This window comes from Myiozetetes cayanensis, unplaced genomic scaffold, assembly GCF_022539395.1.
Source record: "Myiozetetes cayanensis isolate MyiCay16 unplaced genomic scaffold, myiCay2020 scf5-8, whole genome shotgun sequence".
In the NCBI taxonomy this organism is placed as follows: Eukaryota; Metazoa; Chordata; class Aves; order Passeriformes; family Tyrannidae; genus Myiozetetes; species Myiozetetes cayanensis.
In genome coordinates, this window is record NW_026087742.1 from 87,519,641 (window position 1) to 87,533,540 (window position 13,900).

Sequence of the window (13,900 nt, forward strand, 5' to 3'; positions counted from 1 at the left end):
TCTGTAAGAATTGGCCTTTTTCTGTCTGTCTCTGTAATGCTAGTAATACACAAAAAATTACTGAAAAACATTGTAGTTAGAAGTGATAAACTTTCCAGCCTCATAACAATCTCAAAAATCCTCAGAGAACTTGTCAGTCAAGGCAAAGGTGTTGAGTACCTGGTGCTGTGTCCCTCTCACAGAGATCACACATGTAGAAGGGAAGCTTGGTGGACAGAACCAAGAATTTAGTTTTTGGGCTCAGTAAGCAAAAAGGAGCAGGAGATTTGTTTCCTCCATCAAAATATGGCCACTGCAGCTAAACATAGAAGCCGACACAGTGGGATCTTTACCTTCATATTTAGAGAAATGTAGCTGCTTTCAGAATTAACACACATGCTCCAATAAAACAAACAAACAAACAAACAAACAAACAAAAAAACCCCTCAAAATTCTGTCATCAAGTGTATATTTGTTTTTTCATAATGGCCACTTAAAATTTTTCCATGTTTTTCTCTCTAGTTGATGGATCACTTGAAGGCTGGTATTGAAGACATATGTGGACATTGGAGTCATTATCAGCTGAGAGATAAGTAAGTATCTCTTATTGCACCCTAATATAATAAAATAACCTATCTATCATGCAAAATACAATAGGTAAATAGAACAGGAAATCAAAATGCTGGGGACATGTGCAATATCTCCTTTTAAAAATTGAACTCCTGAGTAACCCTTGCCTTTTGGGAGTGCAGTGCTCATCATGTGCCCTTTACCCTAGGGTGCCCTTAAGAGAACTCTGTGATCATGTTGACCACCACCAAAGAGTGTGAAGGGAAGTAGGGGATAGACTAATCTTTCTTTCCCTCAAACATCTTATTATGATTCTTTGGACTAAAAATTACCCCTAGTTATTCTAGCTATGCCTAGATTTCTTTGCTCTAATCCTTTCTGACCTTTCAGCATTGGACCCCAGTGATCCAGCCAGGGTCTCTGCTGTGACATGCGGCAACTCCTTTCCTGACTGGGTTTCTCCCTATGGAAATCAGGAATTAATAGTGGGAAGAAGATGGCTGTTATGATTCCAGTTCTTGTCCTAGTGGAGAATAATGATGTAATGTACTAGGGCACATCTGGAAGCTAAAATGTCTTCTTGGCTCTGACAGTACAGAGATAGCTTTAGGACACCCATCTGCTGGGACTACACCACTGTCTGTACAGACAATCATCTGAACAATTCCCCATTGGAGCAGTCTTTTCACTGATACAGCTGCATTGACACATATGTTTGAGTAAATGCTATCCCTTTGTCTCACATCTACCTGATAGCTCTGAAATTGAGAATTTTGCCCATACTAGCCATAAATGTAGTGTTTTGGTTTAGGGACAGATTCCAAAAACACACTGTGTCTGAAGACGCTTAATGTAAGAAGGTTGTATTAGAGGTATTCCCTAAAATTTTCTATGCAGCTTTAAAGATGTATATCAGAATTAATTCCCTCAGCGATGACAATCCAGGAGGCTTTCTGTTACACAGAAAAACATAAAGAAATCTAATCCCAGTGGAAACGTTTGTGTACCTACCTCTGCTATTAAAGAATAAAAAATAGCCTTTGTTAAGAAAAAAAGATACAATTTCTGTACTGCTTTTCCTAGCATTGTAGAGCACATTACCTTGCTGTGATAAACTATTCCTTTGAAAGAAACAGAACAGTTGCTCTGCCAAAGATTCACTGTTGTTCTGCTAAATGTCTGCCTGAAAGCACATACCTGTTCCAAGGCACACGCACACATTCACATTCAAATTATGCCACACATTAGTGATATTTTACAATCTGCAGCATGCAAGCACATAGTATTTTGGGGTCCATTCAATGTCTCTGTTATTCAGAATACAAAGAAATGTATTTTCTCTTCTCTAATTGTCAGGATTCAAAATTATCAGCAACATAATGGGCCCAAACTACTGTAACTGCTGGGCCATTTAGAGCCTCATTGGTGGCTGGCTGAATAGACCAGGATTACTGTAAGAGCAGCTGCTGCTGTTATGCCCTACTATAATACAACATTAGTACAAAAGCATGGAGACTGGCCATATTCTTTTCTGACAAATGTGGTGGTGTTATATTCAAACACACACACAGCCCTCTTTTTTGCTCTGATTGCGGCTTGTTTCTTTCTTTTGTCTCGTGGGCTCTGAAATCTCTGTGGACTAGTCGACTATGCCAAATATCCCCCTAAAGGTCTCTGCTCACTAGGCCTTCAGGAGCCTCCACAGGTGCCTCTAATTTGGATTTAGTTTGTACCACCAAATTACATGTATGTGCATTTGAATGAAGATCAGCTTGTACTGCAGAAAAAAAACACATTCCCTTTTTTTATACTTTGATTTTGGTATCTCTTTTGCAGATTTAAGAAGTTTGACAATAAGTATCTGAAGAAAATTTTAATTCGGGAACACCAGCCCAAATCCAGTCTTGTGTCATTGTACAAAAAGATGGAGATAAAACTGGCCATTGAGATGGCTGAGAGTGGCATGAAAATTTCAAAACCATCCACTGCTTCTTTACCGTGAGTATCAATCTCCTGACCCTTTGCAGAGTAGGGAGAGGAAGGAAGGGGACAAACATGAGGAAATACCCAAGGTATTCCATGACTTCAACAGGAACGTAAGAAAAAAGAAAAAAACAGTTATGGAAAGAGTAGTTGTAATTTGGTGTTCATCATATTTGCACTTTGGCTCTTTATTCAGAGGGTGAAAATTAAAATGGACATTTTCTCTGTTTCTTTTCAATGATGAGCAGTTCTTAAAAGGAATCATGAGTCTGGTGCAGAAGCTACTCTAGCTGCTTTAAATCACAGCAGTGGATCAAGATGGTTGTACTTTCCACTAATCTGGCCAGTGGGTTTTGCTCATCCCTGCTAGGTGCTGAGAGCCCTACGGGACGGCTTAGCACACAGGCTCTGACTCCATTATCCCAATCACAATTTTTGCTGAGAGCAGATTTCTTTGTAGCATTTGTAATTTTTGCTACTCCAGTTTGCAGTCCCTCAAACTGTCTTGCCATATTTTGGTACTTCTGTAATAAATTTGTGCAATTAAACATTGAGAGCAGCCCTGTCAAGAAGGACTTGAGGGTACTTGTGGATGAAATGCTGGACATGAGCTCACAATGTGCACTTGCAGCCCAGAAAAACAACCATGTCCTGCATCAAAAGGAGTGTGGCCAGCAAAGATGATTGGAGAGCTGAAGCACCTCTCCTGTGAAGAAATGCTAAGAGAGTTGGCGTTATTTAGCCTGGAGAAGAGAAGGCTCTGGGGAGACCTGATTACAACTTTCAGCACCTAAAGGGAGCTTATAAGAAAGATTGGGACAGGCTTTTTTAGTAGGTTTTGTAGCAATAGGACTAGGAGTAGGGGTTTTAAACTAAAAGAGGCTAGATTCAGACTAGAAACAAGGAAGCACATTTTTACAATGAGGGTGGTGAAACACTGGAAGAGGTTGCCCGGAGAGGTGGCAGATGCCTCATCCCTGGAAACATTCAAGGTTGGGTGTGATGGGGCTTTGAGCAATCTGATCAAGTCGAAGACGCCCCTGCTCATTGCAGGGGGGTTTGAACTAGATGCAAATCAATCTACTATTCTAGGAAATAGTAATGCAACTCAGCATCAGACAGACCAGAACCATCACTGAGGAAACTGCCCTCTAGGAGAGAAGTCTGCACAAGTCTTGACTCCTGCATGCCATAACTGACATGCGTGTATTTCTCCTCATTTTGCAAACGCTGTCCAGCGTGTATGGGTATTGAAGGCACTTGCCTACACAAACTCTTTCCTGGGGTCTTACTGACCACTGTTGCTGCTACTGCCTGCTCTTGTCTCCTGCATCGTTAAATCTTTCTGCATTTTGCAGCAGCCTCTGGCAGGGTCCAACATATTTTCCTTTGTTAATGGTCATCTCTACCCATACCAGAAAGTCCAAATACCAACTGGATGTTAAATTAAAATCTGTCTTGAAACTTGGCTTAATCATGTCAAGATCTTTCTGCTTTCTTGAAACTGATGTCAGAATGCAGTGTAAGACCCAGCCCTTTTCTCTCTGAATCATTGTTTGCTGAATGGATGATATTAAAAGATTTCATGTCTGTCAGGCTCCTTTCTGTCTGCTGTATTCCCTTAACTCTTCTGAGCCAAGGGAAAATGTGCAAAATTGTTAGACAATCCATGGCAATCAAACCATGTCCCTCTTCTTTTCCTGAGGGAGAGAGAAAATAAAACAAATTGCTCCAGTGTGATTCAAAAATTCTCTTCTGAGAAGAGAATTTAGATTGAAAAATGTTTTATAATAAACAGCTGATATGATGGAGTAATTTTTGCTAGCTCTACTCTGGCTATAATTGAATTTTACTGTGCATCATCCTCTGAAACGCACAGCTTCTCCTACTGAAAAAGCCTTTTTAAAAGTGAAGTGTAAACTTAAATCCCAACCTGTGTCTCAAAAATATTCTGATTCTCACAGGTGGTGAGTGTTCTAGGAAAACACATGTTTTCCCAACTCTGTTCATTGATAGATGTCTGCTGTCAGGAGTATTACATGAGACAGGATAGTGAGCTAATTGTTGGATCTTTGGTCTAAGCCACTGTAGAAGTTCTCGTCACCATTTTCCTGAGCAACTAAGTGAACCTATGTAAAAGGTTTCTAAATGTATTTTTAGAATGTCTGATTGATATTGTTGAGATAGCTTGTACCTAAAATCCCTGTCTTCTGTGAGGATACAAACTCTGGCCACGAACAAGATGAGGTTTGAAATAAAATTCCAGTGTATGGCATGTAAAACATTATTAGCAGTGCCAGAGGAGTGAGAAAACTCTCACCTGCACTTCTGATCAGTTTTGCAGCCTTTATGTGAACAAGGGGAATTGCATTACAAGAATCAAAGCAGATCTCCATTGCTGTGAATTAGCAAAATTGCATTCATGCTGGCATGATTCCTGCAGTTGGAGTGGGTGTCCAATGTGCAGCAAGTATTTCCAGTGCATACTGAAAAAACTTGCCTATGGATTGTGCAACAAAGAATCCATATTTGAATGAAAATAGAGCAATCAGTTATGATGTTTTGGGAAATGTAAGCCTTAGAAATAAGGAGAGAAATGGCAAAAGCAAAGTCATACAGATATTATCAAAACTGGGGGTTTACAGCTGTTTTTTGGAGGACATGTTCTTTAGAGAGAAAGATGGTTTGATACTGAGCTTATTTATTGTTTGCTTCATATTGGTGCAATACTGACTTTGGTAAAATCAATACAGTACAAATCAGAACCAAGTGTTGTGTTGTCATTTGTGGTGGTGCAGTTGTAAGAGAGCTGTGCCTGTTGAATGTTAGTTCCTTCACAGGACTAGTAAAAATTGGTGAGTAGCTTACAAAGTTCAAAATTTCAGATATAATATAAAAAAATAATATTACACCATTTGTGGAGGTATCAATGTATCAAGTATCAATGTATCATATCAACTATACATCTCCGCATCTAAAGAAAGAAGTACTGTCAGGGTACTCATTATAGAGAGACAGTTTTCATGCTATATTGTAAATTCAGGATTTTTCTTCACAACTATATCTCCTGTGCTATGCTTTGTTGTAACATGTTGGAAGTTTCCATAAGAACAAAGAAATACTTTCAGTAGGGATTACTTTATGGGTTTGGTAACATACCAAACGTCTTTGGGTTTTCTTAAAGTTCTTTTTTAATGTATTGTATGTTGCACATTGTAAAAGCAATCTGGTCCTTATTTCTATATATGTGCATTGTTATCTGTTGGGTAGGTTTGTATACAATCCCATGAAAAGAATACACATTTTTTTATTTGTGCTCCAGAACAATACAGATTATCTTCATGATGTTTGTTCTCTTGCTACCCCATCTTAACTGAAACCCAGGGAATTTTATTTATTCTATTTAATTCACTTTACAAGCAAAATAATAAGCTTTTAAGAGACTTAGAACTGGACACTTCTGTGCTGGCATGTGGAAGAGGTCGTGTATGTTCTAGCTCTATACCTTCACTACTGTCAATTTCTCTCTTAGTTTTTATTTGACAAAAAAATTGTCAGATTCAGTTTTAGTCTGATACAGAATGAAAACACATTCCAGCACCTTGAAATATATCAGAAATTAAGTCTTATATTCCAGGGACTTTGGACAGGACAGGACACCAGGGCTCTTGATGGTAAGAGGCAGTAAAATGTAAAATCCAGGCAGTTCAGGTTTTCAAGATGTTCATGATATATCATAGAACAAAACAGTGGTAGTACTGTCAAAGTAGCTGTAATTGCAAATTCCAATACTTTTCCTATGTTTCCAGGATAATCTCAGATCCATTTTAGCTTGAATCCATCTTCCTTTGCCATTAAAAGTTTTAAATTTATTTTAGAGGAAGTATGAAATAAATGCGCACGAAGCTCTGGCAATACTGGACATTGATCATGATCAATTTTTTAATTGCACAAACAACAGACAACACTTAAAGGACACCATTTAGCTGAAAACAAGGATTTGCAATCACTTTGTTTGTTTGTTTCTTTGGGTTTTGTTTGGTTTTTTTTAAAGGCAGGAAAGCAAAATGGAGAAAGACAAAAAAAAAACAGAAACAAGAAGATGAACTCAGACTGATTCATCCTGGATGATCACTATCTATTTCTCTTTCTTTTCCTGGGAATTCATCCGAATGCTAACTCTCACAGAGACTGACTGATGTAACAAAACCAGTTAACACCTCACAGCAGCCCCCCTCTATTGTTTTGCCAATGAAAACACCGGGCAGCTACAAGTGACAGTGGGCTTCTTGTCAAAGTTTTTTTTAAAAAATACAAAGATGATTATCTTTTAGGTAGTTCTTCCATTTCAAACAGGCTCATCAGCAAGGAAACCTTATACATTCTCCTCACTGCACAGCAGGTCTTTCAGGCTCCTCAACTGGCATATCCTTTAGTTCTTAGGGATTTTCTGCACTTTCTCAAAGGAGTTACAACCAGTAGGATGGCAAAACCAAGACTGCCAGATCATACTGAGGTCTTTATTCAGACAGGAGGAAACTTGCAGTGCCTTCCTGAATGTACAGCTGGTTGTGGCCCAGTCTAATCATTAAATAGGAACTTCCTTATGAGGGTTAGAGAGAGAAGAGTTTCTGCTGCCAGTAGTACAAGGTTTAGGGCCCAATCTGACTACCCACTATATGGGTAAAAATCTGTGAAAGAGCAAAGTTTGCCTTTTTGTATTCGTCTTTGGATGATTTTCTGGTGTTGCTGGTCACTGAAAGGCTCTTTGTAGCCTTCTGTTCTAGCATTAAAAATAGACTGTTATTTCATGGGATTAGTATTTAATCAGCTCATTAACATCATATTTAATTTTCCCTTTTATTTACAGGAGTGGCAGGAACCGGCGTGCACACAGGCTGTCCCCCGCGGAGGTGGAGTCCATGCGAGATGTCCTGGCACACAATCTGTACCAAGTGCGACAAAGGGTGTGTGAGCCACCGGCTGCCGCGCACTGTTTGCAGACCCAGAGCTCTTGTTTGCCCTCCTCGCACCGCAGCACCAGCACCGGCCCCAGGGGCACCTGCTGGGAGCCCGCAGCCGCTCCGAACCGGCACCTGCCCGAGAACGGGATGGGGGGAAAAAGCCCCGGCTTGGGCCCCATTTTTTTCCATCAGCTTTTCACCCTGACGGCAGCGCGAAAAGCCAGGAAAATCTGTGACTGAGCTGTAGAGGTCAGGCTTCCCTCGCTGCACAGCTACCGGGACGGGAAGCCGCCCCCACCGCGCCGCCCGGCGCTCGGGGAGCGCTGCCCGGCCCGTGGGCGGCCGCGGCTGGCGGGGATGCCCTGCGCGGGTGGGCGGACCGGCCGCGCTCAACGCGGCGCAGCCCTGCGTGGGAGCAGCTGCTCACCCGCACCCCGGCAGGAAAAAGGAAAATTCCACGTCCTCCTGTAGCTCCGCTTTACTCATACGATGTTCTTTGCCCCCATAAAGCTGGCGTGGTAATACCTCGGTAGGGATTTGTTTTGCAGAAATTCGTAGTGATCCTGATGCAGCCCCGTGTGTAGTATCGACTTAACCCAATCGTGGGCCCTGAATAGACGACTCACTCACAGAAATGAGTGGTAGAGGATATATTACAGCAACCTTGAAATGACACCAAAAAGTGGGGGTAACTCATCTAAGACGCATATACGAGAAAATGCTAGGGCCTGGTCATTTAAATGTGGCATTATTAACATGATATTCATTCCTAGCATTGTTTGATTTTTCCCTGGCTAATTATCCTTATGATATTAATTTCTTATCTTACCAGAAACAATTTGCATATATGGTTATCTCAGATTACTGAAATGAACTCTCTCTTCAAAATCAATTACAGTAATGATTATTTGAACCAGTTGCTTCCTATGTGGTGTTGAGAACTGTGTGCTTTTGGAAATGGAAGATTGGAAGTAAAATAATGCCACTTCTAATACTTCCCTTTCAGCTCTGAAGGCCTGGTAATGCTCTGCCTCACCAGAGCCCCTTGACAGGAAGCCTTGCAAATGAGACTGAGATTAGATTCTGCTTTTTAAGAGGGCTTATAAATTTTAGTGATTTTTTTCTCTCCAAGGCAGATAATTATTTCCCCCATTTCACTAGATGTGTGTGATAAATTAAAAAGTTTGCCTTAAATGGTGCTCAGTTTTAGGGTAATATTAATTTGTAGTTTGTCCAAGTATGGAAAGGAAACTCAGCTGTGCATCTGATTCTGGAAATGTATTCTTCATTCCTGATCACATCTGCTTCTGGCTCAGTAATATTAGTACCAAAGCTCAGAGGTGAGTTAGCCAGTTACCTCTTTTTTGGGACCTGCTTCATACCTGTAGCTCCCAATTTGTGTGAAGAGATGACAAAGGGAGGATAAGCCCAGAGATGTTAACAGCCTCCTTTAACAGGTGGCTGTATTTTTATACACCTGCACTTCAAGCAGGCAAGAGTCCATCAAAAATGACATCAAAATGCAGCCCTTGAGGTATGAGACTTACAGCTGTGTTCATGCTTCCCATCTTACTGTGCAGCAGTGAGGTTTGTGCAAGGCTGCATTTTCCCATGTGTTAGCAAAGAGATCAGTTGGTGCCTGAGCTGAGAGAGATGTACCCTGGCCCTGTGACTGACCAGGATTATTAACATTGCAAATGCAACAAAAATCAGCTGAGTGCACTTTCTGTTTCAGGCGCCACCATACAACCGACACAACCTACCTACCAACATAAATGAGACACAAGCGCAAGAAATCCTCATCCGCCGGCAGCACAGCCTGAGGCAGAGTTGCAGGAAGGGAAACAGCTTGCCCTGGAGTAGACCGGTACCTATTGTGTAAACTCTCATTTATGTAAAAATGCCTCTGCTTATCTGTAAATATGGAAAGAGATACACATTTTTATAGGCTTTTTGCTGTAACTAAAATGGATACTTTCCCCAGTGTGCTCACACAGCACCTAAGAAGAAAGAGGTTCACTTAGCACGTGAACAGCAATGTTTTTATGTCCTACCTCTATACATTGGTCAGAGATCAGCTACTCTGGCTGTATGTAGTAAAATAATGTAACTTGCATTGGATTTGCATATGCAAAACAGAGTATAATCAAAAAAAGCCTGATACCAAGCCCCTGACACCTTGCACTGACTGTTTGGACTCTCGATCAATAAGAGATTTGTCTGACCAAATGTAGGCATTGGACAGCATAGACATTTACACCTGAGATAATCACAGTTCAGGAAAAGAAATAACTTTTTGCTGGATAGATTAGTTTTATTTCAATTTGTCACCTGAAATAGGAAAGGTGAATCATTGAAAAACATATTTCTCTCTGCTGACTATAAAAAAACCCTCTAGGACTATTATATCAGACAGACACTTTCACTGGAGCTGACGTTGAATTCAGCCATCCAAGTCAAGCATTCACCTTGTTCATACCTCTCAAAATCTGGCTTTAAAAGTGCAGCATATAATCATCCCTCTTTACCATTCCACCAAATAAATGCCAAGTGGAGGCGATCATGAGCACTGAACACACTTCTGTCTCATACACAGGTTAACACCACGGAAGTACGCTACCTCTCTTTGCCTCAGGGCCCCAGCCAGACCACTAGACGAAAAGCCAGGCACGTTACTTTTACAGGTAATGGAACTGCTTTGCTCTGTATTCTACTCCAGTAGTGAAAGCAACTGGGGCAGTTGTTCAGTGGACTTAACAGTATAAAATTAATACTCCCATGGAAGTCCCTAGCCTCTTTAAATGAGCTACATGCTTTTCTCCTTTCTATCTATCTTGTTTTTATGGTCATTACTGCTGCAGTTTCTCTCTTGTTCCAGCACCTCCTAGTTTTCTCCTTTTCTCTCTTGCACAAATATTTCTGAGATCCCTGTAGTTCCACCTGGCCAAGATGGCATTTGTGTAAGCCCACAAATGCAAATTATCTGTTCTCTGCAGCCCCACAGACACAGCTGTATGCAAAATTCTTAGGAGTTGCTGGACCCGTAGCCTAGCCCAGGCAAGACTGACACATGCCCCCAGGTCCTCCAGGTATCAAGACTGGGCAGGTGTTACCAGCAGGCCTCCTCATTCCATAATTATGTGCACATGTACACATGGACAGACACAAAGGGCAGCACAGACCAGGCACAGTGCTCACACACATGTAAACAGCACCAGTGGCTGCATTTTGGTCCTGTCTCTGGTTGATCAGACTGACAGATTATTAGTAAAAAAATTATAAATACAAACATGCTATCTGAATCCCCAGTAGCTGGCCTCAGATAGACGCTCTGCTCATTAGCTGGCCCTGGACCTCTCATCTGCCCATTTGGTGACACTTGACCATGTAAACCCCTGGGGAGACAGCCACATAGCAGCTGCTGGTACTTAGACCTATGTACACACACACACACACACACACAGAGTCTTCCACTCTGTGCACTGTAGGACTCTCCCTGGATCCCCTGGTCTCCTCCTGCCTCACACACAGGAACACACACCTGCAAACATGTCTCTTTGGTACCCAGTTCATATTATGGCCTTACTAGTAGCCAACCACAGACCCCACAGTCTCTTCAGTCACTGGTCTGGACCTCCTACCTATTCCCTCCAGTAGTCAACTCACAGACCTTTTGTTCTCCTCAGTCTTTGTTCCAGACTCAGCGTTGCTCCCACAGGTGGTTCCCAAGCCTCTTATCCTACACAAGGGCTACTCTGGCTTCGTGATTGCTAGCAATTTTGCACTGACATATGCACCCCAGTCCCTCCAGCTGCTGGCACTTGGGCCTCCACACACACAAGCACACAGTATGGGGAGCTGCTGACCAAGGAACAGAAGTGGAGTCAAACAAAAATACAGGACAGGCAGATTAGTTGCAGGGCATTACTGGACACATGTACTGACTGGCCCTTTTTATCCTTTTTTTTTTCTTTATTTTCCTGCACTTGTTTCTCCTTGGACTTCCTAGATTCCTTCCTTTCACTGTCTTTGTTTCCTGCCCTAAACAGGATCCTAAAATTGCATCCTAAATCCTGTATGGTGTCAGGCTGTTACCACCTGGCATTCCCATAATCGGGCCCATACCCTTCCATACTTCACTCTACGAGGTGTCCTAGGGAAACCCCCCTGGGGTCTCACCCTGTCCATGGGAATGATCATCCCTGAGATGGATCAGGGCAGGGGTTCATAATCTTTCCTCTGACTATGGTACTGGGGCACTTCCACTCACCATTGTGCCTTGGAGCTCCTCTGACTTTGTGAAGATGAGTCTCTGATCACGTAACTCAACAAATAATCCTGTCAGTCTGTTTCAAAGTAGTTGGTCTCTTCTACTCTATTCCCAGCTTGCTCTCTATGAATATTCTGTAATAATACTGGTATTACTGGATAAAGTTACCAGCCACTGCCAGGTTATCATATGTACCTGGTAAAATGCAGACCCATCCTCAGACTCTAAGCAGAGGTTAGGGATGGAGCACCACTGACTTGTCTAAGGAAACATAGCAGAAGAGTGTCTCAAGAAACATGGAATTTGGGACACTTGAATGTTCATCATTGTCCCCATCTGTAATCTCCCTGACTCCTTTCTGAGTTTATTTATGTGAATCTGAAAGGCATTAGTGTTCTTATAAAAATTCCTTTTAATTTCTGGCAAAATTTGCTATAGCGGCTGAAACCATATTTTTTATCTTCATATTTATATCAAAACCTTGGACAATAAAGTTTGTTTCCTGCATGTGCAAATTTTTTTCTTGCCCTTTTGTTTTACTGTGAAAGAGATGAAAGCAAAAGAGATCTGCGTAGGCAAACCATACTGCTAGTGGGAGCAGGTCTGACACACCCAGTGTAATCAAAGCACCCTAGATTCAAACTCCTGGTTTCAGGTGAAACTCTTTTCCTCCCAGTTGTTAATCATAGGTCACTGGTAAACTTGACATTTGATGGCACTAGAGTCTTCTCCTTTGACACATTTTTGTTTTCTGCTGTGGGTTTCAAAGTGCTTTTCAACTGTGCTTCCTACTAGGTATACTTGTGAAATTTGTGGAAAATTGAAAACTACATAGAGGAGCACTTTTGCCCTGTGAAGGCACTGGGCAGGTCTGGGAGACATCAAAAGATAGCTGAATACACTTATTTGCTGGGGTTTCAGAGTCTTTTAAATAAATAAAATCTTTTAAACATCAGCTTTGGGATGAAAATTAAAAAATAGAGTTATTTTTAGTTCTTGACTTCTCTCTTATTCTATAGTAATTATTTAAAATGCTTTGGTTACAGAGTTTAAACCCTTGCCAATACCATGGCAGTTCTCTTTTCTCTTCTTTACAATATTAATTATTTGTGTATTTCCTTTAGATCAGCATAGAAGTGGCTCTGATGCTGCATTGCCATTAATGTTCAGACCCCAGCCCCGACTACGGCCACTCGAAGCAAAGCACCGCCAAGAAGAGCTGATTCCAATGGCACACTTGGATAGACAAGCAGGTCCATCCAATCTGTCAGGTCGAAGAGGAAATTCAATCAGACATCATCGTTTCACCAGAGCAGACAATCTAGCTCTAATGCCAAAGTCTCGGCTCACTGTGAGAGAGGTAGAGGAGTATGACTCAGAAGAAGAGACAGAAACAATGGCACCAGCCAGGCCATTAGTTATATGAGGAGCAGAGAAAAGCAGTGTTTGCATCTCTAGGGCCCCTTGTGCACTGCTCCAAGAGAAATAACAAAGCTCTTTTTATATGAACCAAACTATGATTTTCCTTCTGGGACCAGTGTCCTTGTTCTCGTATCGCTTTCAAGCACTGTATCACGGTACTTAGTGGCTCAGAGAAGACTCAAATTTTTAAGTGTTTATATCAAGCTTTCTTTCCAACAAAACACTGCAGGAAAGAGGAGAACATGATCTTTGTAGAGGTTTGAACATGGATTTAAGCAACAGTAGTAGGGCTCAGGCAATACTTATGGGTAGAAGCTGATACTGCCTTTGTTCTATGTTATGGTCTGCATCTAGAGGAAAGACATTTGTAAAGGCATCCTTGACACATAAATGCATAGACTGAAGACTTGTGCAGAGCTTTTGACCTCAGAGTAGCTGAGATATTCCAGGAAAAAGTTACAAGCAGAAAGGCATTTTTAAGGCGTGTAAACTGAAGATGCCTAAACAAGACCTTAAGTCAAGAGGATTTTTAGTGGACATTTTCAGCACTTTGGTAATTTTTTGTCAGCTCAGATTTTGTCTCTGAGAAAGTGCTAAAGTCAGTTGCTGTGATGGTTCATAACTCCTGCTACTTAAACCAATTTCCTATCACCCACTATCCTTGCATGCACAAATCCAGAGGACTCTTCAGGCAGGGTGCTGTCAGGATACC

The 13,900-nt window shown here is 41.6% G+C and overlaps 1 protein-coding gene across 1 annotated transcript in view; it reads left to right on the forward strand.

The window, feature by feature from the left end:
- Window positions 1–13,192, forward strand: part of SLC9A4 (solute carrier family 9 member A4) — a 30,735-nt gene extending 17,543 nt beyond the window's left edge. Inside the window, exons 7-12 of the mRNA XM_050331675.1 lie at window positions 502–572; window positions 2,386–2,547; window positions 7,403–7,499; window positions 9,232–9,363; window positions 10,093–10,180; window positions 12,891–13,192. Coding sequence (XP_050187632.1) covers window positions 502–572; window positions 2,386–2,547; window positions 7,403–7,499; window positions 9,232–9,363; window positions 10,093–10,180; window positions 12,891–13,192 — 852 coding nt within the window. The remainder of the gene's footprint in view (window positions 1–501; window positions 573–2,385; window positions 2,548–7,402; window positions 7,500–9,231; window positions 9,364–10,092; window positions 10,181–12,890) is intronic.
- Window positions 13,193–13,900: the final 708 nt, after the last annotated feature.